The sequence below is a fragment of the Lotus japonicus genome, chromosome 3 (genome assembly GCF_012489685.1).
Source record: "Lotus japonicus ecotype B-129 chromosome 3, LjGifu_v1.2".
NCBI classification, from domain to species: Eukaryota; Viridiplantae; Streptophyta; class Magnoliopsida; order Fabales; family Fabaceae; genus Lotus; species Lotus japonicus.
Genome location: NC_080043.1, coordinates 59,517,812 through 59,540,685, shown reverse-complemented (window position 1 = coordinate 59,540,685; position 22,874 = coordinate 59,517,812). Strand labels below are relative to the sequence as shown.

The 22,874-nt window shown below is 36.3% G+C and overlaps 1 protein-coding gene and 1 long non-coding RNA gene across 2 annotated transcripts; both read left to right on the top strand.

Annotated features, from left to right (window-relative positions):
* Positions 1-5,133: 5,133 nt before the first annotated feature.
* LOC130749599 (uncharacterized) lies at positions 5,134-6,809 on the top strand. Its single transcript, XR_009022980.1, has 2 exons — positions 5,134-6,332; positions 6,443-6,809. It is a non-coding gene; the product is annotated as an uncharacterized LOC130749599 (long non-coding RNA).
* Positions 6,810-16,430: 9,621 nt separating this feature from the next.
* Positions 16,431-22,816, top strand: LOC130744429 (uncharacterized). Its single transcript, XM_057596616.1, has 10 exons — positions 16,431-16,561; positions 16,702-16,865; positions 17,100-17,323; positions 17,433-17,635; positions 17,723-18,167; positions 18,254-18,613; positions 18,689-18,867; positions 19,002-21,983; positions 22,246-22,720; positions 22,809-22,816. The coding sequence occupies exons 3-10, from the start codon at positions 17,122-17,124 to the stop codon at positions 22,814-22,816; spliced, it is 4,854 nt and encodes a 1,617-aa protein (XP_057452599.1). The 5' UTR covers positions 16,431-16,561; positions 16,702-16,865; positions 17,100-17,121.
* The last annotated feature ends 58 nt before the right edge of the window (positions 22,817-22,874 follow it).

The window sequence follows — 22,874 nt, the reverse complement described above, 5'->3', positions numbered from 1 at the left end:
TATAATATAATGGATAAGTTTAGAAACCTAGAGGGTAAAATAGTCTATCAATAAACAATGTTTCATATATTTGTTTTTACCTATGAACTTTTTACCTATGTTCTTAGGGGTTTTTTGTGGATATTAATATATAATCCTTTATTTTTCAAAAAAAAAAGTAATTATACATAATATTTCATATGAGATTTTTTAAAACCGTTCGATATTTAGCAGACTTTTAATCTCAGCCGTTCGATATTCCCCTTGAACTTTCTCCGTCAATGTTTGTATATAACTTTCTACTATTAAGCTCAAATTATTTTAATTTTTTTTATTATTGTTTAACTTATATGAGTTATAAAATATCATAGGTCAAAAATAATATTAAATATGATAGTAGTTATGAATTCCATAAGACACATATTATTAGTTAAGATTTGTTGAATTATTAATCAACTAATAATTAATATTAATAATAAACCTTAAAAGTTAAAGGTCACTCAATAAAAAAAAACTTCCCTATCCCTTCCTCTTGAACTTCCTTCGTCAATGTAATTCTATAGACTTCTACTATCAATTGAAAATTACTTTAAAATAAATTATTATTATTTATTTCATATGAGTTATGAAATTCAAAAAGGAATCATTAATTAATCTATAATATAAATGAGAAGTTTTTACAACCATGAGGGTAAAAATGTAATTTAATACTTTAATACACATGAGTGGAAATTTTCCCATGGTCATATACGTAAATTTATGAGTAAATTAATATGAAATCAATCTTGGTCATTCATTACTTCTAATCCTAACCGTTGATATTTTTATTATGAAACCTTTTGTACAAACTTTTTATATTCTTGGTTGTTTTATTTGTTGCTTTTGTAACTCCTGATTATAGATTATGGAATGTCATAGGATAAAATTAATTTTAAATATGATGTCACTAAAAAAAACATATAAGTGTATATTAGTTAAAATATTATTCAACTAATAATTGATATTCTTAAAGAACCTTAAAAGTTAAAGATCATTCAATTAAAAAACTCTCCTAATTCTTTCTCTTGATCTTCCTTCATCAGTGTCGTTAGGACTTATACTATTAACTTAAATTATTTTTAAAAAATTGTTATTATTTATTTCATATGAGTTATGAGTCTCAAAAAGACAAACTTAATATTAAATAAAATCTTACAAAAAATACTACTTTTATTTGTAAAGTACAATAAAATTGTTATATCAAAATAATAAATCTAAAACATCAATTAGATAAACAAGGACAAACGACACAAAAAAAAACACACAACCAAAAAGATAAATTAACACTTCCACAAAATACACCTAATTAGAAAAAAATATTATTTTTTTCTCATTTTCATACGAATAAATAATAAAAAAAAATAACAAAACACAAGACAAAATTTAAAAGTCTACCCCCGTGCAACGCACGGGTAAAAAAAAACTAGTTTAATAAATAGAAAATAAGTCTAGCAATATATAACCCAATGCAAGAACACATGATTAGCAAAAAATGCAATATGAATAAAGTGGAATTAGACAAATACTTAAAAACAAACACTCGGTTCAAGTAATATAAATAGGAAATCTATCATAGTTTGAAATTAGTTATTAGTTTTAGAGCATGGTGTATTATGACATGATAGTATACATATATACATGGATGTTGTCACCATATGATAATAAAGTTATTTATTACTTATTTTATGTCACAATTTCCATAAAATATTTGAATTTTCATATGCTTATCATTCAAGATAAATATGTTATGTTACCTTAGGTATGTATTATTCAAGGAAATTACAATCGATGAAAGATAGAGCTACCACGTAGAGAGTGAGAAAATGTTGAAAGATTTTTTTTACCACTCTTCTTTCGAATCTTTCAAGACTCAATTGTGGTATAGTAAAGAGTTTTTGTCGTATCCACCGAGAATTTCTAATACAGATTTCGTTCTCTAGTAAAATTACTAAAGAAATAGGTTTCCATAAGATTGATTGTTTTGTCAAACGTTGCAAAATTTAAGGAAAGCAGTAATAAAAATGGGTTGTAAACAAGTTGGGAAAACGGTTGGAATGAAACTTTACTAATTAACTTCTAAGTATTCTATGATCTCACATATAAACCATGCTCTATCTTGGATTTTGTCACACAATGTCTTAACTTCTTCATAGTTTCCTCATGAAAAAGATCATCAACTCACTAACTAATCATCAATTCCTTGTATAATTCAGAAAACAAGTAACATTAAACTAAGGTGTTATTTGACTATTGAACTAACCATATTCCTAGATCTTAGATTCAATAAATGACATTATCTATTTCAGATTCATGAAATTAGTTCCCACTAAGTTATCAAATCCAAGATCAAGTTCTAGTTGATCATTCTAAAACTAGCATTAAGAACAAGATAACTGACTCAAATCATCAAAAAGAACAAGAATTTATACATGAAAATCAAGATGAATACATAGAAGTTAAAAGATTATTTTCAATTCCAACACAAAAAGGTTTAGCTATCCATTTCCATAGAAGCTTTAAAGCTAATTACAAGAAGTGTTGAGTATTTTGTCTTGATGAAGATTTTCTAAGTGTTGGGTGCATTTTGTCTAAGTTGGTTAATGTGTTTCATGTTGTGACAAACAACATTGTCTTTGTCTGTTGTGTAACCCCATGTCCTAAGCATCTGGTAGGACATTGTGATTCGGGTTGCTATGAGATCTTTACATTTTCACGTAGAGCTTTTAATGAGAAGATTTGTCGGTGATACCACGCGCTTATAAGCTGAACATATCTTTTGTGACGGGAAGAATTAACCTATTTGGAGAAATAGTTTTAATTCGTGTAGACCAAGTTGTTATGTTGAATTGGTCTTGGTGAGTTTCTTTTTGAAGGAGATATTTCGAAGATTCACTTCTGTTTTTGCTACATGGACTCATTGATGCTCAGCCCATTGAAGACACCGACAATGGGGCATCTATTTAAGTTATTCAAGAAACCCTAGCTGGGACACGAGAGAGATTTACAATTGTGTTAATTGTATTCAGGGTTTTCTTGGTGAGTTCATTGTGTGTGTTATTTTAATCAACTCTTGTGCTTCCATTGATTATAAAAGCACTGAGTTGTTGTGTTTCGTTGAGAGTGTTTCTCTATAACTATATTGTCCTTGTGATTCAATCGTTGTGGCAGTGATTGTGGTGAGAAAGTGAGAGGGGTCTCATACTTAAGGGGAGTTCTAAGTAATAATCCATTAGTAGAAATAAGTAGAAAGGTTGCGAACAGTGGTTGTTCAATTAAGACCTTTATGTACTTGAATCTCTATAATAGTGGATTATCTTTCTCGGGTTGAAGCTCTCCAGACGTAGGTGACGTTGCACTGAACTGGGTTACCATCTCTTGTGTTATTTACTTTGTAGTTGTTTTTATTTGTGCATTACGTTTAACGCTGTGTTTTATTGTGTGCATGTTCTACACAATGTCTAGAACATTGTGTAACACATCTGTCTAAGGCGAACGAGAATTTCAAGAAGAAAATGAGAAGAAGAAGAAGATGATATGGGTCGTCGTTAGCGTGCCCCCACCTTGACGGAAGGTACAAGAGCCCTCTATCTTCTTTCCTTCCTTTCTTTCCTCAAGACCCCCTCTTTTCCCAAGTGATTATCTCTGAAAATTCGTTGAATCCCAAATCTAATGAGAAAATGGATTCTTATATGAAAATGAGAGTATATGGTGCTTAGCACCACATTCTGAGAGTTCAACACTTCATCTGGGTGCTTAGCACTTTGTCTGGGGTGCTCATCACCTACTTTCCTTCAATCCAAAGTTCTCCAAACTACCTCAGGTGTGCAACACCATTTCAACAACAATAGTGCTTGATGGCATGAGTGTTTCATGCACGACACCCCACGACAAGTGTATCTATGAATGGCTTTTATTATTATTTTTATTCCATAAGATTGTGGTATGTTAAGTTTAGAAAATAAAACAACTAGGTTTGCATCCTCGTGCCTTAGAGTTGTCGTACTCGTGCCTTAGAGTTGTCGTGGATATTCGAATAATAATTCACATGTTTAGAACAAATAAGTGTCAAATATCTAATGAGAATTTAGGTAAATTTTGCACTTATCAATAAACATGTGTGATTAAAGAGTTGAATTGAGCTGTCAACATGGCATATTAATCTCAATGGAGGAAGAATTACAATATACATGGACAAGAGATCAAAAAAACCTAAAAGTAAAGAAAAATTGATGCAATTAACTAACGGTAAAAAAGCCGAAATGAGGAATTAGATGTGAAGAAGAAGCAAAAAAGGAGCTTTATTCTAATCCTTGTCTTGTGAAATCCTTGGCCTCTATCATGGTTTTACTCTCTTCCTCTTGAAACCCTCGTTGTATCCTTTATGGCTCTCCAAGAGCAAACGTTCTTTCTTTGTTTTCCTCCTCAACGTACCATCGTCGTCTTCCTCTACGAGAACAAGGGACTCATCTTCTTTGTGGTAGGCCACTCTCTCATCATTTCCCACCCTCCCACCACCTCCGCAGTCAGAAATAAAAATCGGTGCTGCCGCACCTACAATTAGCCCTCAGAAATCCCGATGAAGGGGCGAGAATAGAGAACCCGAGCAAGAAGAAAAGGTGCAAGACCAAATTCAGTGAAGAGCATAAGGGGAAGATGCTCAAAATATCCGAGAATTGGGTTGGAGATTACAGAGAGCATAGGAAGACACAATCTAGAAATTCTGCGATGGCATTGGTGTGTCCAGAGAGGCCTTCAAGGTTTGGATGCACAACAACAAGAGTAGTTCCTCTGAAATTGGGAATGAGAATAAGATCAATGGTGGTGGAAATGGGATTTTTTTTAAGAAGTGGATTGGGTTTCGATTTGGTTAATGATTAAATTAGTGCCTGAGTTTGTAAGCGATTTGATTTTAGTTCCTCAGAAGAGAAATGTCGTTCAGTGGCGGTAAAAACCGTTTGTTATTGTAAAAATGACCGCCATTAAACGTCATTTTTCCTCCTAGGGACTAAAATCAAATTTGCTTACAAGTGCAAAGACTAATTTGACGATTAACTCATTTTAATTTGGCTTAATCCTCATATTAGTCCTTGTCTTTGTGTCGCCGTCTGAGGTAGGTCCCTGACCGGAAAAATTTGTGCAAAAGGTCCTCGTGAATGAAAAACGTATGCAGCCAGTCCTCGCCGGAGCCCGAAGCTCCGGCGAGTGATAAATGACACGCTGACTGGATTAATGAAGCTTACGTGGATTTAAAATAAAAAAAATACAAATTAGAAAATTAAATTAAAATAAAAACCCAAACTAATTAAATTAAATTATACATCATTATTTTTTTTCTATTTCCAGAGAATAAAAAAATCTTCATCTCCTTCATCATCTTTATCATCTCAACAACATCTTCTTCTCCATCCCATCATCTTCATCTCATTTTTTCAATACCCAAATTAAAAAACCAAGATCTAGAACCTCAAATGAGCATAACGAGCCAAGTAACAGTGGTAGAAGTAGTCACATGCAAGTTCCCCACAATTAAAAGTAAACATTTTAAAACTTGTATCCAAGCAAAATTTCAGTCCTAGCAACTCTCGGGAGCACCAAAACTTCAATTTCAAAGGAATAAAAATTTCAGCAGGTTGCAATTATCCACCCAAGACACCACCTTTAGACACAATCTAACAAGACGCAAAACTCTGACCATAAAGGGGGTTCGATTCACTGAGCACAACAGTCACATGTATGAACAGAAATCTACTGGAAAACCACACCAGTGCTAGTTCTCAGATCTGGGCACCTCTGAATCTCATCAACCCCAACCCAACAAACAACCTCAACCCTGCCTCTTTATCTTCCGAACCAAAAAACCAACCGAGGAACCCAAGCAAAAGAAAGAAAATCCAAAGAAAGAAAGAGAGATTCAAGGGAAAGATAACCATAACCCAGATTGTACACAAGAACCCAGGTCGCAGGAGAACCGAAGTCACGAAAAGAACCCATATCCTTTGCAAACGCTGGTGCCTTTCTTGCGATCTTTGCGTCGTCTCCCTCTCTCACCTTCCCCCTCTTGAATCTCGCCATCTTTTCTCTTGCATCGGGGGTTCTAATGGTGTTGGAGGGTTGTTCAATCCAGATCCAAGTTTCACACGCATCTTAGAATGAGAGGTGCGAAAATCTAAGGAGGAGGTTTCGGTTGCAGGTGGTGGTGGGGTTGGGGTTGGGGTTTTAGTTGGAGAAGAAGAAGAAGATGAAGGAGGAGGAGATGATGTGATGAATTTCTGGGTTAGTTTTGGGGGAATTTGATTTTTTATAATTAATTTGGGGTTAGTTTTGTTAATCAGTTTTACTTTTTGTTAATTAATTTTTTTTGAAAGTAATTAAATTTAATTTTATGATGTGTAATTTTTATTTTTATTTTTATATTTCCACCTAGGCCTCATCAACACAGTCAGCATTCCACTCCATCACTCGCCGGAGCCCTGGGCTCCGGCGAGACCTGCTCCAAACGTTTTGCAATGATAAGGACCTTTTGCACAAATTTTTCCGATGAGGGACCTAGTTCAGACGGCGACACAAAGACAGGGACCAATTTGAGGATTAAGCCTTTTAATTTTCATAGTGATTTTAGTGATTTGATAAATTGTGGTGTCTACATTTTCACTACCGATATTTTTACTACAATCGGAGATGTATCAAAGGAACCAAGAAGGGAGAGCTAATCTACGACGTCTTTATAGCTTTGAAGCTCTCCGGTCTGTCACAAGGACTCAACCATATTGATATTGAAGAGGTTTCATGCATATTGATATCAAGTTTTTTTTTTAAATCCTCTAAGCACAAATAGCATGGCCAATGATCACATTTACCAAACAACTTTTAATTAACGAGGATGGATTTATTGACTCCAGGAGTCAGTTAAAAAACTTACTCCAAATCCTAACCTTTGATACTACTAGAAATTAAAGGTTGTGATTAATACTTAAAAACAATCACGTGAAAACCCTATCTCTGTTTCCTTGCTATTCTTTTTGTGAAATTATGAAATTGAAAACATCGCCTCCTCATTCTTAATCTTCAACCTCTAAACCTAAAAACTATCACCTTCTTTCCGTCAGATGCTTAATTCTCCCCAACGTAACTATGATTACAACGGATGACAATCTTGAAAGGATCTTAAACAAAAATTAATTATCCTGTTGGACAAAGGTTTTTGTTCTGCCAAAATTGTTCTAAGCCAATGGTGCATTTCCTCTGGATCCCCTTCACCAATTAAGAAATTTACATTAATCGGAGGAATCATAAGTTTACAGCCCTGCACTGTGCTCTATACTGAGATGACAATTCATGGGATACCCAGTTTCGTGTTTGTGTTCCAGTGTATAATGTATAAAGAAAATTACAATCAAGGATTGGAAACGTGATTTCTCATAAACTAGAGTCTCTTGTTCGACTGTTCCGTTCTGTTTTTTCTCGCAAAGATACATCGAGTGAATAGTCACGTGAGAGATTTTAGGCATTTAATCCCAACCTTTAATTTCTATTAATATCAAAGGTTAGGATTTGGAGTAAGTTTTTTAATTGACTCCTGGAATCAATAGATCCCTCCTCTTAACTTTTTTTTTTGGTACATCGAAAGAGTAAAAAGACTAAATAAAACTACAAGGCTAACAAATCCTTAGCCAAGATGGGATCAAGTTCAGGAGAAGGACCCTCCAACTGAAGCGATGCACATTGGCGAGCAGCTCCTAACCCAGCTAGACAGTCAGCAGCATCATGTGCAGTCCTAGAGATATGCACTACCTGAATATCCCAAGTACGCTGAATCAAATCATTAAGTGCTCCAAGTTCAGACGCAAGCTCATGGAAATGGAACCTCCCACCCTGCAAGGTCTGCACTAACTCCAAACAGTCCACCTCACACATGGGACAACGAATATTAGCGTCCCTCCTCTTAACTTAAACTTTTTTTTTTGAATTCTCCTCTTAACTTAAACTTAAAAGTAGCTTTTAAGTTATAAAATAAAAATAAAAATTGACAATTAGCCATTCTACTTTTTAAGAAGTTTTTATTTTTAACTTTAACTTAAAAGTAGCTTTTAAGTTCGAAGTAAGTTATGCTAAACAAAGCCTAAAAACCACACATGAGGATAATGTTATCTCACCTAATGAATCAATATGATTACAAATAAATAAATAAAATATGAAATTTTTATTAAATATTATTAGTTAATTTAAGATTAGGGTGATTTATCTCAAACTTTATCTTGAAATAACTTTTTTCTTTCTTTAAGGAAAGCAAATGATTTGCCAGAGAAATCTTGACCCTTTCTTTGCCAATAGGCAAACACCTAATAATAGGACATCCATTACCTTGGAAATTTTGCGAAGACCAAATCAAGCATGAATATTTATATTTATTGTAGAATGGGTCTTTTTCACTAAAAAGGAACCATTTATCAATGCATCTAATTAATTCCTCTTTGTATGGTTTCTGCAATCTTTTTTTTTTTGTCATAGCGAAAACGAAAAACCAACGGCCTGCAGAAAACAGTGGAAGACTAGACTAATAAAATTATTGTTGTATTTCAATGATTTAGAATTATTAAACACAACACACAGAACATTATAATCATGTTACATCGTTTCTATCCCCTCTCATTCTATTATGTCACGTTGTGTTCTATAACCAAACACTACCTTAGAGTTGACTTGTATTGGAGCTTTCATAATTAATGAAATAAAAATAAAGTTATAATAATTCAATCAATTAAGATCAAATTTGATTAGAAATAAATTGAGTGTTAGTTTAAATTAAAAATTATATTTTTAAAATTTGAGTTTAATAGTTGTGCAGTGTCAGTGTAAAATGTAACACCCCGATTTCGGTGGCGTCACTTTAGTAACCAAAAGTAAACTTAATGCGGAAAAACGTGAATATTTTTTTTTGATAATAACTAAGACGAGACTGAATTAAATAAAACCCAACAATAACAAAATCAGAACTAATATATAATACATAAACAGCCCCCGCTGTAGTACTAACCTCGTCACGAGTAAACCTCCAGTGACGGAAAGAAAAGTGTAGCGCCCGAAGGCAATATGTACAGACTGAAAATAAAGGTGAAGTGTCCGCAACACCATCCCTCAAAACTGAAAATCAGCTGGCCCATCGGCCTGAAGCAAGACCTCCTAAGTCCAACCAACTCTCTGTGATTCCTGTTAAGAAACCACACAAAAGCTATAGGTGGGAAGCTACCCTGTCCCAAAAGAAACAAATGATGTTCAGAGCTAAGACTCTACTCCTACACTAATCCCATCTTGAGGAGCTCACACCAGCACCAAAACCTACATGCTAGCATGATCGTCGTCCGAATTCGAAATCCAGAACGACCTAGTCTATGTACACCATCCGTCATCCTCTCGCTACCGCGACGCGCTCCTGTTCCAGCATCCCAACCTAGTTTCCCCCGAAGGGTAAACCATGGTGAACCAGTCCGCAATACTCATCTGACAAAAGGCGTTGTCCGCCAAAACACACACAGAAGACGCGAGGGTCAACTCTAAAGAACTATGTAGATAATAAACCCAATAGGTACAAATAATATATAGCCACTTAGGCTTATAACTAGAGATATCATTCCTAGGGTTGCATGTTCCACCAAATCATAATGACAATAATAACATTTAGCATGTTCCAAGTAAGTGTATCAAATAGCAACCACACTCATCAACTAAGTCAGTATGCATGTTGCGTGATATGTATGCAGGTTAACCCAGTCAACCAATATGCAATCCGGAAACGGATGGGCATCAAAACGGATCAATCCTAGCACCAGCAACGGTGGGACCATTTCTGCCCGCGTGCCTCTTACACCAAGCAAAGGTATGGACAACAACGAGTCAATCCTAGCACCAGCAACGGTGGGACCATTTCCGCTCGCGTGCCTCTGGGATGGACATCAACGGATCAATCCTAGCACCAGCAACGGTGGGACCATTTCCGCCCGCGTGTCTCTTACACCAAACCAAGGTAGCCAGATCAGCCGTAACCCGTAGGTCTGCCATTTCGGTCTGCTACAAGAGACGTCTACAAACGCTCTTTCACGGCATTCCGGGTCTTATGACCATTTTGGAAACCGACGAGGTCCAGAGTACGTCCTGTGTTAATACCTCATTAATGTTGCATGTATGCAAAATGATTAGTCAAACAACGTCTCCGTCCTCACTCGACACGTCGCCACGTGTTCTAGGGAAGTTAAAGTCTCTAAAAGCTTACCCTAAGGTAAAGTCGATTCTGCGACAAAAGACACACTTCACAACACACATCGCTGCTCCAACAGCACAAGAGTATCACATACTCGGGAACTAACGGTTCCCCGGACTTATCCCCAGGATAGCCCAACAACATCGCTGCTCCAACAGCACAACAACCAACGCTGCTCCAACAGCACAACAACCAACGCTGCTCCAACAGCACAACAACCAACGCTGCTCCAACAGCACAACAACAACAGACTCAACACTTGGATCCGACGACACTTCTCGTTTTCCAAACTATGATTTTCATCCAAAGCCTCCTTTCGAGATTATTACCCTTACTTAAAGATTTAGAGGTTGTTTAATGTCTTATGGATTTTCTTTTCAAAATAATATCATTTTTAGTCTTATCGCAATTCCTATAAGTTCTCGGGATCTTCGAATCCCCAAATGACTCCAGAGAATGTCTCGATCCATAAACCCTATACAAGGCCCGAACCTCGTTCGTCCTATCAAACTTTCTCAAAACTCTCAAAATAAAATCGGCATGACCTGCCCGCTATTCTCACCATTCAGAATCTCAGATTTTCAGTGTAAAGCATATTTAAATCATCACAATCAACAACATGTCATATATCAATAAATCGCATCATAAACACTTAGCACTTAGCATATAAAGCATGCACCACACATCCTAGATTACCCACATAGCACATAGCATGTAAGTCAATCTTCAAAAACATTCAGTAGATGAATCATCTACATTGTCAGCCGAAGCCTCAGAAAACATTTTCAATCACACACAATCCCAGTGCATAAACAGTAAACAATGTCGAAACATCGACCCTAAGCATTAACTAGAGATTCAGTGAGAAGCCCTCACTTGAAAGTTCTCCAGAATGATCAACTAGTGCTTCCTCGCACTCAAAGTGTTGCTCCTCGGGAAATTCCTCAAAAGTTCCTTTAAAACAAAATCACAGAAATACTATCAGAATCTATCGAAAACTAAGCTATCGATACTTACTAAGGTTACTCGAAGTAATCTATACTCTAAGGTACGATAATCTAGCGCGAAAAGACAAGTTTTCGGAAAAGGAAATTTCCTCCTCCCCCCTTATAGCTCTCGGCCACTATAGGTAATTGTAGGGTTCGATTTTTCTTCGATCAAACTTGGTTCCTATGCTTTCATAAGCCGTAACTAAGGGTATTCTGAACTCGGAAAAATTATCGGATCAAAAACTGTCGCAGGGGTATTTTGGTCATGATTTTTAACTTAGGATTTTCAAAACTGAAATCCCAAAAATAAAATTTTGCAGGGACGTCACCAACGACGTTTATGACAACTAATCCTACTAGCACTAAGCTAAGGCGATAGTTTTCAGCCTAGAGGTTGGAACTTTACTCAAAAACTACATAAAATGGGTATTTTAGGTTCAAATTGATTCCGGCGGAATTCCGGCGACATAACGGAAAATCTAATCCGGCAGAAGTGATCTTGGGCATACATAGAAGAGGTTTGGAATCAGAAATGAAAGATTCAGGATAGTTTTGCAAAAACCCATAAACTATCCGCTCAGAAAACTCTACAGAAAAGCTATGGAAAAAGCGACGGAGGTAAGGATTAGCGACTATACCTCGAAACCTTGAAGTAGCAACTGATTGATCGACGATCAAGCAAACGATGAAGAAAAACTCTTCTTCCTTCTTCCTTGTTCTTGGCCGCGGTTTAGAGGAGAGAAAATGGAGGAAAATTGTGTTTTTTCTTCCTTTGTTTGCTATATATAGAAGGTGGAAATTCGCGGGAAAATGAAAGTTCCGCGAATCCGATTTTTCTGGCGTCATTCACCATGAATTCTAAGATAGGTTTTGGCAAAGGAATTCCCAAGCTAAGAAGATGTCTCCTTGTATTTTTTGGAAACTAATGCAAAGTCGGTGCAAAGTCGGTGTAAAACTATTTTACCCGATAAGTTGCTTTTTGCCTCGAATGTCGGAATAGAAAACTTCCTTCTGAAGAAAGATTGAAATCATCAAGAGAAATGGGTGTACGCGTGTGGAATATTCATTTGAAGCTCTGAATAGATAAAGTCTTCATTGTCGAGAAATTCTAGGGTTTTGAAATACCAGGGATTCGGTTTCGGCAAACTTCCGATGATTGGAATCGGACGTTCGTAGATCCTAGAGTTTCGCCTCGAAACGATTGTTATATATGGAAGAAGAGAAATTCTAACATTTCTCTGAAGATTTTTGGAATTAACTGCCAGCGTGCCTAAAAGTGAAAATTAGCTATATACTAGGGTTTCTGACCTAGGTTTAAGCGTATAACGATCGTGCTATAACTTTTATCGACTTCGATACGATCCTTTGACTTTTCCTGAACTTCCTCCTTCATAAATTTATTTCATTTAATAAACTTTCGTTCAGGTTTCCCTTCACATTACATCAACCCTAATCGTGAATAAGAAGTTTATTCACTTAGCATGAACTTAAAAACTCGGGCCTTACATAAAACACTTTTACACAGACGTCCAATAACTGAATGTCACATATTCAAATGCATTTATGATCCTTTTTATTTAATTAAATTAAATGCTTATTTTCTGATTTGGTAACCTATCATTGGATGTTTGTGTAAAAAATATGTCCAATAAATTCTTAAAATTTTAAGATGTTTGTTTTAGTTTATAAAAAAAAATCATTATTTCTGAAAAAGCTGGAAATAGATTATTTTAAAAAACTACTTTAATTTATTATGATATATGAGACAGAGACGAAAATAGTAATTTTGGTTAGTATAGCTCTTTTTTGAAATGAGGTTTTTTTTTGACATAGAAATGAGGTTAGTATAACTAAACACAAATTCCATAAAAAAAAACTAAACACAAATTAGATTATGATTTTCAAAAATCTCTAAAAAATAAACTCTTTTTTTATCACAACTATAAATCATTATTTTTTTAATTTGAAACAAACATACTTTAAATTTAATGATGAACACACACTTAAATCATGGGCTGTTAATGTACGTATAATGTATACAAATTCAATGCCTGAAGTAGGAAAGACAAGAATAATGGACAGCACTCAATCATGAGCTTCGAAAAGGCCTGGCTGTTATGTACGTTAGTTTTAATGCATCAAATGAACAAGGAAGCACATTGTGATGACAGATATTCGAATCTTCAGGAGTATAACTCTGGTTAATCGTCTTTACCTGTGACTGTGATAATGAGAGTTTGTTGGGTTTCTACTTTCTACTGCATAACAGATTCTAAATCAACAGGTGTCTGATTACTTATTACAAAAGTTGTTGGAGAAATCAATTCAATTTTCAAATATTAATTTAAGTGGGAGATAACAAGGTGTAACAAATGGTCCAGTGGAAAGCCTAGTCAGCTAAGGATGGCCACATGCACTTTTTTCACATCAATTTTAGTCCCTTAAAAATTATTTTATCAATTTTAGTCCTTGTTCTTCCACCTTCCTCTTCCACCTTCTTCCTCTTCCTCCATAACTCAAATCCTTAAACCTAGAAATTCAAAACCCTAAAAAAAACTATATGTTTATCACATTCACCTTGTTCTTCCTTTTGAATTTATGTGATTTGAGTTATGGAGGAAGAGGAAGAAGGTGAAAGTGGAAGAACATGAAGGTGGAAGAACAGAAACTAAAATTGATTAAAATACTTTTTAAGGGACTAAAATTGATGTGAAAAAATCCACGTGGCCGTCCTTAGCTGACTAGGCTTGCCACTGGACTGTTGACCGGTCAAAATTGAGCAAAAGGAGTTAATTAGATTAAAAAAATAATTTTTGGGACCCAATTTGATGCGGAAATTTTATAAGGACCAGATTTGATTCCCTTTACAATTTCAAGGACCAAAAGGTTATTTAAGCCTTATTTATTGGTATATGTACAGTGATAATTTTAAAAAATGTTTGGTCAACATAATATGTAGACATTTAAAATCAGATATGAAAAAAAAATATATATAAACGATAAATGTAATATGCGATGTGATGTGACAGAAAGAGGGTTAGAGAGAAAGAAATAACACATATGAGTGTTGTTTTTGCTTTGATGTACATAAGTCGAGTCTCCTTAATTTTAAGAAATGTGAGCTAGTATTTTTGTAACTGTTATTCTAGAAATAAAACTTGAAGCACCTTTGATATCAACGAGGTGGGTTGAATGCTCTGGTGATGATAGCGATGTCCACGACAGAGTTTGGCAGAGTACGATGGTGGATATCTTCAAATGACACACTGACGCTTAAGTCAGCTTATAGATCAAAGAAAAAATCTAAAACTGAGTAATACTTTTGTAAATGAACAATCAAAGATGCATTTATAGGCATATATGGTAAGACCTGCAATTGAAGCGGTGAGCCGAAATGATATTTGAGTAACATTGCAGTTGTTTATTAAATGTGTGAGCTTTGTTCCGCTCGACTAAATGTTGGACGAGATGATTCTTGCTTTGGTAATCCTAGTCAACAAACATAATGTTCAGTGCTCATTTAGTTGTTAAAACTTTGTTTAAGTTTTCATGAACTTTCAACATTTATTTTTTCAGAGATAAAAGTTTACGTTCTTTTCATGAATTGCCCTCATATCTTTTCCGAGATAAAAGATTGTGTTCATCTTCCTTTATACCTTCGTATAAATGGAGACTTAAACCCTTTCATGGATTTCTTATATGCCTTCATCTCTTTATATCTTCTTCGAGATGGAATTTTGTGTTCCTTACAAGGATCGCTTATGTGCATTTATAATTGAGATAAAAAATTGTGTTCCTCACATGGATTGCTTTTATATCTTTATCATTGAGATGAAAGTCCGTGTTCCTTACATGGACTCCTACATGTATTTATCACCGAGATGAAAGATTGTGTTCCTTAGATGGATCGCTTATATGTCTTTAACACCAAGGTGGAAGACTGTGCTTCTTACATAGATTTTCTATATATGTTTATCTCATTGGAAAATCATCTTATCAAGGCTAAAACTGAGTCTGATATGTGATTGAAATCAATTCTTTATAGATCAAAGTGGACAAGGCTCAGGCCGAGCCCTTGTGATCTGGACTAGACTCATTATCTCATCTTCTTTTGGAAATCATCATGGTGATGCTAAAACCAAGTATCTGTGATTGAACCCAATTATTTATTGACCATTCTGGACCAGGCTTAAGCCGAGTTCTTATGATCTAGCTCGCGATCAATTATCTGCAATAACAACAGAAAGACAAGAGAGATCTCTGAAACTTCTCGACAGCTTTATTGAATTTTAAATTCATGAAATATGAAATGCAAGGAAATTTAAATACAATGGTCAAAAAAGTAAAATAGGCATATCTCGTAAGGTGATAAGCTTTGGTTTCTAAAAGGTGCTAACGAGCACATCTTCAGTTACTCAGTTAATCTTCTTTTCTCCTATAAGTACGCTCAGACCTTCTTCCTTGTCAAATCTTGTTGAACCAACCTTAGATTCATATTGTAACAGTTTATGGTTTCCTTTTTCTAAAACAAAAAAATTAGTCATTGAAGGTCAAACCGTCGGTAATTTAGTATGAGTCATTGATAAGTTTCTAAATTACCAATGGTTGTGGTCGTTGATAAAGGTTTGGCAAAATATAGATGAGGTAAATTCAAAATTTTGATACCCCTACCTCTAATGGCATGAAGTTCAAAATTTTATAAAAAAATAATAATATATGTGAATAAGAATGTTAAACATAAATATTTACTTGTATATATCAACTCGATAACTCGAACCAACCTAATTAAAATTCAATCAGGTTGATTTGATTAATTGATTCGAATTTACTAATAAATTTAATTTTTTTTAACAAAAACAACCCAAACCAAACCAATTAAATTTGACCTATTACAATTCTATTTTATCCAAACTCAAACCAAGCCATCTTGTGAGCCCTTTTCTATAGAGCTCAAATTGTCAGCATCAAGCTGATTCTTCCAAAGTAATTAATATCCCCCTTTTCCTATGAACGTCCACAGAGTAATACTCTAGTAGTTATCGAGAGCGGTTGAACAGAATAGTAGTACCAACTTGTCGTTACATTTAGTGTTGGACTTTCAGAAGCTTGTACCCTTCATTTTATATACTACTGCAATGATCTCAGCAGTTTCATTCAGTGAGCTCAACTGGGACCTCGTCTTCTTTTCTTTCTCACCGTTTCTTTCTCTTTTTTGCTCACAATTTAACTCTTCCATCTCATGCCATTTGGCATTCACACCACTAGGAATAATCAAATATGCACTACCATCATCACTGAGGTAACTAATATAACTACTTTTCTTCCCTTTCCTTTTTTTCTTCTATATAACCATTTCTACTTTCACTAATAACCATGTCTGATCATATCAACACCAACATGTCTCATGATTCTCATCTTCTGTCTGATGTTTTCCTACAGCATGCTGAGAGCTTGTTTCATGTATTGTTCAATTCAAGCTTACCAGTTTACGCTACAATGACATTGCAATTACAGAAAGTGCTGCATGCAATGCTCCAAGCTGATTAACAAGTCTTCACCAATCACCAAGATTGATAATACACTGCCCATTTCTCATCTCTAAGGTATATCTCGGTTAATAACTTCGCTGCTTTCATATCTAAAACTGATAAAACCTGTCTTTTCTAAACTCCTAGCAACCTTAAGCAAAGAAAACATCAAAAGGATCCATGTCATGTAGATTTGACAATATCTTAACCTTGCTTCTGAAGCATGTATCATGTGTGTGTGTTTAAGTACAACAAAAGTTGAATGCAATCATTGACGTGAGTTTTTCAAAACTGATGTCAAATTCACAGATTGGAGGTTTTGAATTCAGAGATGGATCCAGAAAGATCAATGGAGGACCAATTCTCCAAGCTACATCCTTCCTTGCCAGTAAGCACCAGAATTGGAATAGTGGGTGCTGGTCCAAGTGGCTTATCAGCTGCTTATGCACTGGCCAGGCTTGGTTATAATAATATCACCGTCTTGGAGAAACACCATACAGTTGGTGGCATGTGTGAATCGGTTGACTTTGAAGGTATAATATTATGAGTATGTGTAGATACGAAGTATCCAAACGGGTACTAAATGTTAATAGTACTATCTGATTCAACTGAGTTAGTTTTAACAAAAATATTCTTATACAGGAAAAGTTTATGATCTGGGTGGACAAGTTCTGGCAGCAAGCAGTGCTCCAGTTATCTTTCACTTGGCAAAAGAGACAGGGTCAGCACTAGAAGAAATGGACTCACACAAGCTTGCTGTTATTGACTGTTCCTCAGGACAATATCAAGATATTAAAGTTGCTGATGATTATGTGTCTGTTATGTCACTCACCTTGAACATCCAAGTTAGTCATAAAGAAAACTCCTTAGTTCCTATGGCCTGACCTTTGAAAGTTGAATGTTGTTATTAATTTAATTTGTGCTATTGACAGGAAAAGGTGAAGAATTCTGGTCATTTTGGGGTCCATGCTGTCAGTGAAATTGCTTCAGACTTAACTCCAGTGTATCTTCAACATCATGGACTCAAATCCATTCCTAAATCTGTGGCTTATGGTTACACAGCTTCAGGATATGGGTTTACTCAAGATATGCCTTATGCCTACATTCATGAATTTACCAGAACATCCATGGCAGGGAAAATTCGACGATTCAAAGGTGGATATACAAGTCTTTGGCAGAGGATTGTTGAATCACTTCCTGTGAAACTTCACTGTAACGCTGAAGTGTCGGCCATCAGAAGGAGTTCCGACAGTGTCACTGTTAATGTCAAGAGCTCAAATGAAGTTGAGTCTATGGAGTTTGATAAGATCATAATCTCTGGTAACTTTCCACTAAAATATGGAAGAACTTACAGATCAGTGCCTTCAACTTGTATAGGTATGTAGACTTTAACTGCATCATAATTACAAATTGTTATTGTTGATTGCTCTAGGAAGATACTAATGAGGTACGACTTGTGGCAGAATCTGAAGCAGAAGTAATGGATGCAAGTGACCTTGAGAAGGAATTGTTTAGCAAAGTAGAGACAAATGACTACTACACCACTGTTTTCAAGATCAAAGGGCTGGAACACATGCCAGTTGGATTTTATTATTTCAGTGAATATATGGAAGATCCCAGCACAATTGGAAATCCAGTTGCCATGCAAAAGTTTTATGCTGACACTGATGTATTCCTGTTCTGGTCCTATGGCAACTCTGTTGATATTAAGGGTCCAACAGTCACTGAGCTTGCAATCAAGGCAATAGAAGCCATTGGGGGAGAAGTTGAGAGTTTCATTCTTCAACGTCGCTTTAAGTATTTTCCTCACGTTAGCAGCCAAGGTATTATAGTACTTCTTAAATTCAATTTTCTTCTTTCAAGTAAAAATTATTCTAAATTTTGAAGTTTAAATGCAGACATGAAAAATGGATTCTATGGAAAGTTGGAATCAGAGCTTCAAGGTTCAAGGAATACTTATTATGTCGGTGGGCTTATGGCATTTGAGCTCACAGAGAGAAATTCATCTTATGCCATGGCTATGGTCTGCAAGAACTTTGCAAATAGCAGTGATTTGCCAGTGTTTCCTTATACCAAGGTACTTTTACATTTGTATATTATAAACAGTCATTGTTTGAAAAAAAAATGATTTGAATAAATTGGCTTTTACATACTTTGGCTAGTCATGTTTTCCAAAGAGACCTGTACTCACTAGAAGCATGTCTTATGCAGAGTTTGTTCCCTTTGCAAACCGAGTTCCAGAAAAAGGAGCCTCCAGAACTTCATGAATTGCCTGGAGTGAAATTTCCCAATTTGCCTACTTTGAATAGCTATTTAAAACATTGGGGAACTCATCCAGTCACTGAAAATAGAACTCTTTATTCATGGATAAATGAAGAAGGGACAGTAACAGGCAAGAGGACATATAGAGAACAACACTTAAATGCTTCTTGCATTGCACATAAGCTCTTATCAAGCCAAAAGCCAATGATCAAGCCTGGTGACAGGGTCCTCCTTGTCTATGTTCCTGGTCTGGATTTCATTGATGCTTTCTTTGGATGCCTAAGAGCTAAAGTTCTACCAGTCCCAGTTATTCCCCCAGATCCCATGCAAAGAGGTGGACAAGCACTTCAGAAAATTGAGAATATTGCCAAGTCATGTGGCATAGTGGCAATTTTATCAACAGTAGCTTACCACTCAGCAGTTCGCGTGGGTTTAGTGAAAACTTTTATGTCACTGACTGGGAAAAATGGAAAATCCTCAGCTAGATGGCCAAATCTTCCATGGCTGCACACTGATTCTTGGGTCAATAGCTCAAAATGTTCTGATATGGAAGGTCTAGATGATCAATGTGAATCGAAGCCTGCTGACATAAGTTTCTTACAATTTACCTCAGGCTCAACCGGTGATGCTAAAGGAGTCATGATTACCCATGGAGGGCTTATTCACAATGTGAAGCTGATGAGAAGTAGATACAAGAGCACCTCAAGGACAGTGCTAGTGAGCTGGCTTCCTCAGTATCATGACATGGGGCTGATTGGAGGACTTTTCACAGCTCTTGTTAGTGGTGGAACTGCATTCTTGTTTTCACCAATGACATTTATCAAGAAACCACTCTTGTGGCTTGAAATCATCAGCAAATATCAAGCAACTCATAGTGCTGGCCCTAACTTTGCTTTTGAGTTGGTGGTTAGAAGGTTAGAGTCTGAAAAGGATAAGCTTCAGAGTTTTGACCTTTCTTCCATGGTTTTTATCATGGTTGCTGCTGAACCAGTGAGACAGAAGACCCTGAAAAGGTTTCTTGATCTAACCAGACCTTTTGGGTTTTCTGAAAAAGTGATGGCTCCTGGATATGGCTTAGCAGAAAATTGTGTGTTTGTCAGTTGTGCATTTGGAGAAGGCAATCCTATTCTCGTTGATTGGCAGGGAAGAGTTTGTTGTGGATATATTCACCCGGGTGACGCAGATATTGACATCAGAATAGCTGATCCAGAGCTCGGTGAAGAGCTTCAGGAAGATGGAAAGGAAGGAGAAATTTGGATCAGTAGTCCAAGTGCAGGAATAGGATACTGGGGAAAGGAAGAACTGAGTCAGAAAACATTCAAGAATGAGCTCAAGAACCACCCCGGACGTATCTACACAAGAACTGGAGACTTGGGAAGAATCATAGATGGAAAGCTATTCATCACTGGAAGGATCAAGGATCTTATCATCGTTGCTGGAAGAAACATCTACTCCTCAGATGTTGAAAAGACGGTGGAGAGTTCATCTGAATTTATTCGTCCTGGATGCTGTGCTGTAATTGGAGTCTCTGAAGAAATCTTATCAGCAAAGGGGGTTCCTTTGCCAGATGGCTCTGACCAGGTTGGTTTGGTTGTGATTGCAGAACTGAGGGATGGTAAACCGGTTAACAAAGATGTGATTGAGCATATTCAGACTCGTGTGGTAGAAGAACATGGAGTCAGTATTGCTTCTGTCAAGCTGATCAAGCCTAGAACAATCAGCAAAACTACCTCAGGCAAAATCAAAAGATTTGAATGTCTCAAACAGTTCGCAGATGGAACACTAAACTTGGTATCACAGCCTACTTTGTCAAAAAAAACACTGGTAAGGTCATATACTACAGGAACATGTACAGAAGGAAGAACACCAAGGGCTCAGCTAGTGAGAAGTACAACACTTCTACCTAGTCCGTGTATCGGTAACAAGGAAATTGTGGAGTTCTTGAAAAGGCTTATTTCTGAACAGGCTGGAATCTCTATCAGCAACATCTCAGTCACGGACAACATGTCAACCTATGGAATGGATTCAATTGGTGTGGTCAAAGCAACTCAAAAACTCTCAGATTTCCTAGGAGTGCCAGTTGCTGCTATAGATGTTTTCACCGCATCCAGCATTCAAGAACTAGCAAACTTCTCAGAGAATCTTCTATTGAAGTCTCAACCTCAACTTATGAGCAATCCATCCCATGTTGAAGAAGCTGAAACTGATTCTACTGAATTTGTTGTTGATGTGACCAAGTCTCGCCAATGGGGTATCCATTTTCTTCAACTCCTAGCACTCATTTACATTTCCATCATGCTGGTCTCACCTGCTTATCTGTCCATCACTGCTTTTGTAAGCTTCATTACAAATGTTAGTCAACCAGTATATGGGTTCCCCTGGTTAAATTATCTGATTTCACTGACTTTGGCACCCTTTTCTTGGATCCTTTGCATTGCTTCTACTTGCGTTTGCATTTCATTTTTTGGTAATACTTTCTTGAGGCCAAACTATGCCCTTACCCCTGAAATATCCATATATTCAATGGATTTTGTCAAGTGGTGGGCGCTTTATAAAACCCAGGAAATCTCCTCAAAAGTTCTGGCAACACACCTCAAAGGAACAGTGTTTCTGAAATACTGGTTTGAGATGCTTGGAGCAAGAATTGGATCATCAGTTTTGCTTGACACAGTTGACATCACCGACCCGTCTCTGGTTTCAATTGGAGATGAAGTTGTCATTGCCGAAGGAGCTTTGGTTCAAAGCCATGAGGTGAAGAATGGACTTCTAAGTTTCCTTCCAATTAGGATCGGCAAAAATTCTTCAATTGGACCTTATGCTGTTATTCAAAAAGGAAGTGTTATTAGAGAAGGAGCTGAGGTACAACCCCTGCAAAAGGTTGAAGGAGGCCAACATGTGCTCAAACCTGCCAAGCTTAATAATGTTAAAGAGGTCAGTTAAGAGTAAGACTAGCTCTGCCAAATAATTTAGATTCTCATGCATGCAGGTTTTTCAAATAACTGAATTCTTTTTACCAATGTAATTTACTTAATTTCTAGCTTATGTTTTATTACTGCTACTACTTATGAAAAAGAGAATTTGTCCTCCTTTATAGCTCAAAACTTCATTCCATGTAATAGCTCATGATGTTAAATTAATGACTGATAGTAATGGAAGCTTGAACTATAACTAATTTCTTCTCATTTTATTGCAGAATACAGGGCTTCCTGTTACTACCAGCAAAACTCAGTCTGATGCCATGTACCACTTTTTGGGGATCTACCTTGTTGGCTTTCTCAGCTCCCTTGCTGCAGCTATTGCTTACTTCCTATATATAAGATTCTTCCAGAAACCTGCATCATTCCAACAATTTTCATTTGTTTGCATATGTGGGACTTTCCACTGGATCCCATTTACCATAATTGCCTATGCAACCATGTTTTCTAATATAACATCAAATCCCATTGCCTTCACCATTTTATTTACCTGCGCATACTTGCTTCATGGTCTCATACTCATCTCTCTCACCTGTGCCTTGACTCGTTTGCTCAAACTTGGTCAAAAGCAAACCCACTTTAAAACCTGGCTTCGAAATCAATTAACCCTTTCCTGCCACCTTAGATTTGCAAAGCTTCTCTCAGGAACAGAAGCCTTCTGCATATATCTACGCCTTTTGGGTGCAAAAATTGGCAAGCATTGTTCCATTAGAGCCATCAATCCAGTTTCAAACCCAGAGCTTATGTCAATTGGTCATGGTGTCCATCTTGGTGATTTTAGCCGCATAATCACTGGTTTCCATTATTCCAATGGATATGCTTGTGGGAAGATAGAGGTTCAGGAGAA

What these genes read in the sequence shown, in the direction of transcription:
- LOC130744429 (XM_057596616.1), top strand. Translation starts at nt 17,122, where the DNA reads ATGGATCCAGAAAGATCAATGGAGGACCAATTCTCCAAGCTACATCCT. An exon ending in TCCTCACGTTAGCAGCCAAG is followed by an intron (nt 18,614 to 18,688) that starts GTATTATAGTAC and finishes GTTTAAATGCAG; the next exon opens with ACATGAAAAATGGATTCTAT. An exon ending in CAGTGTTTCCTTATACCAAG is followed by an intron (nt 18,868 to 19,001) that starts GTACTTTTACAT and finishes TGTCTTATGCAG; the next exon opens with AGTTTGTTCCCTTTGCAAAC.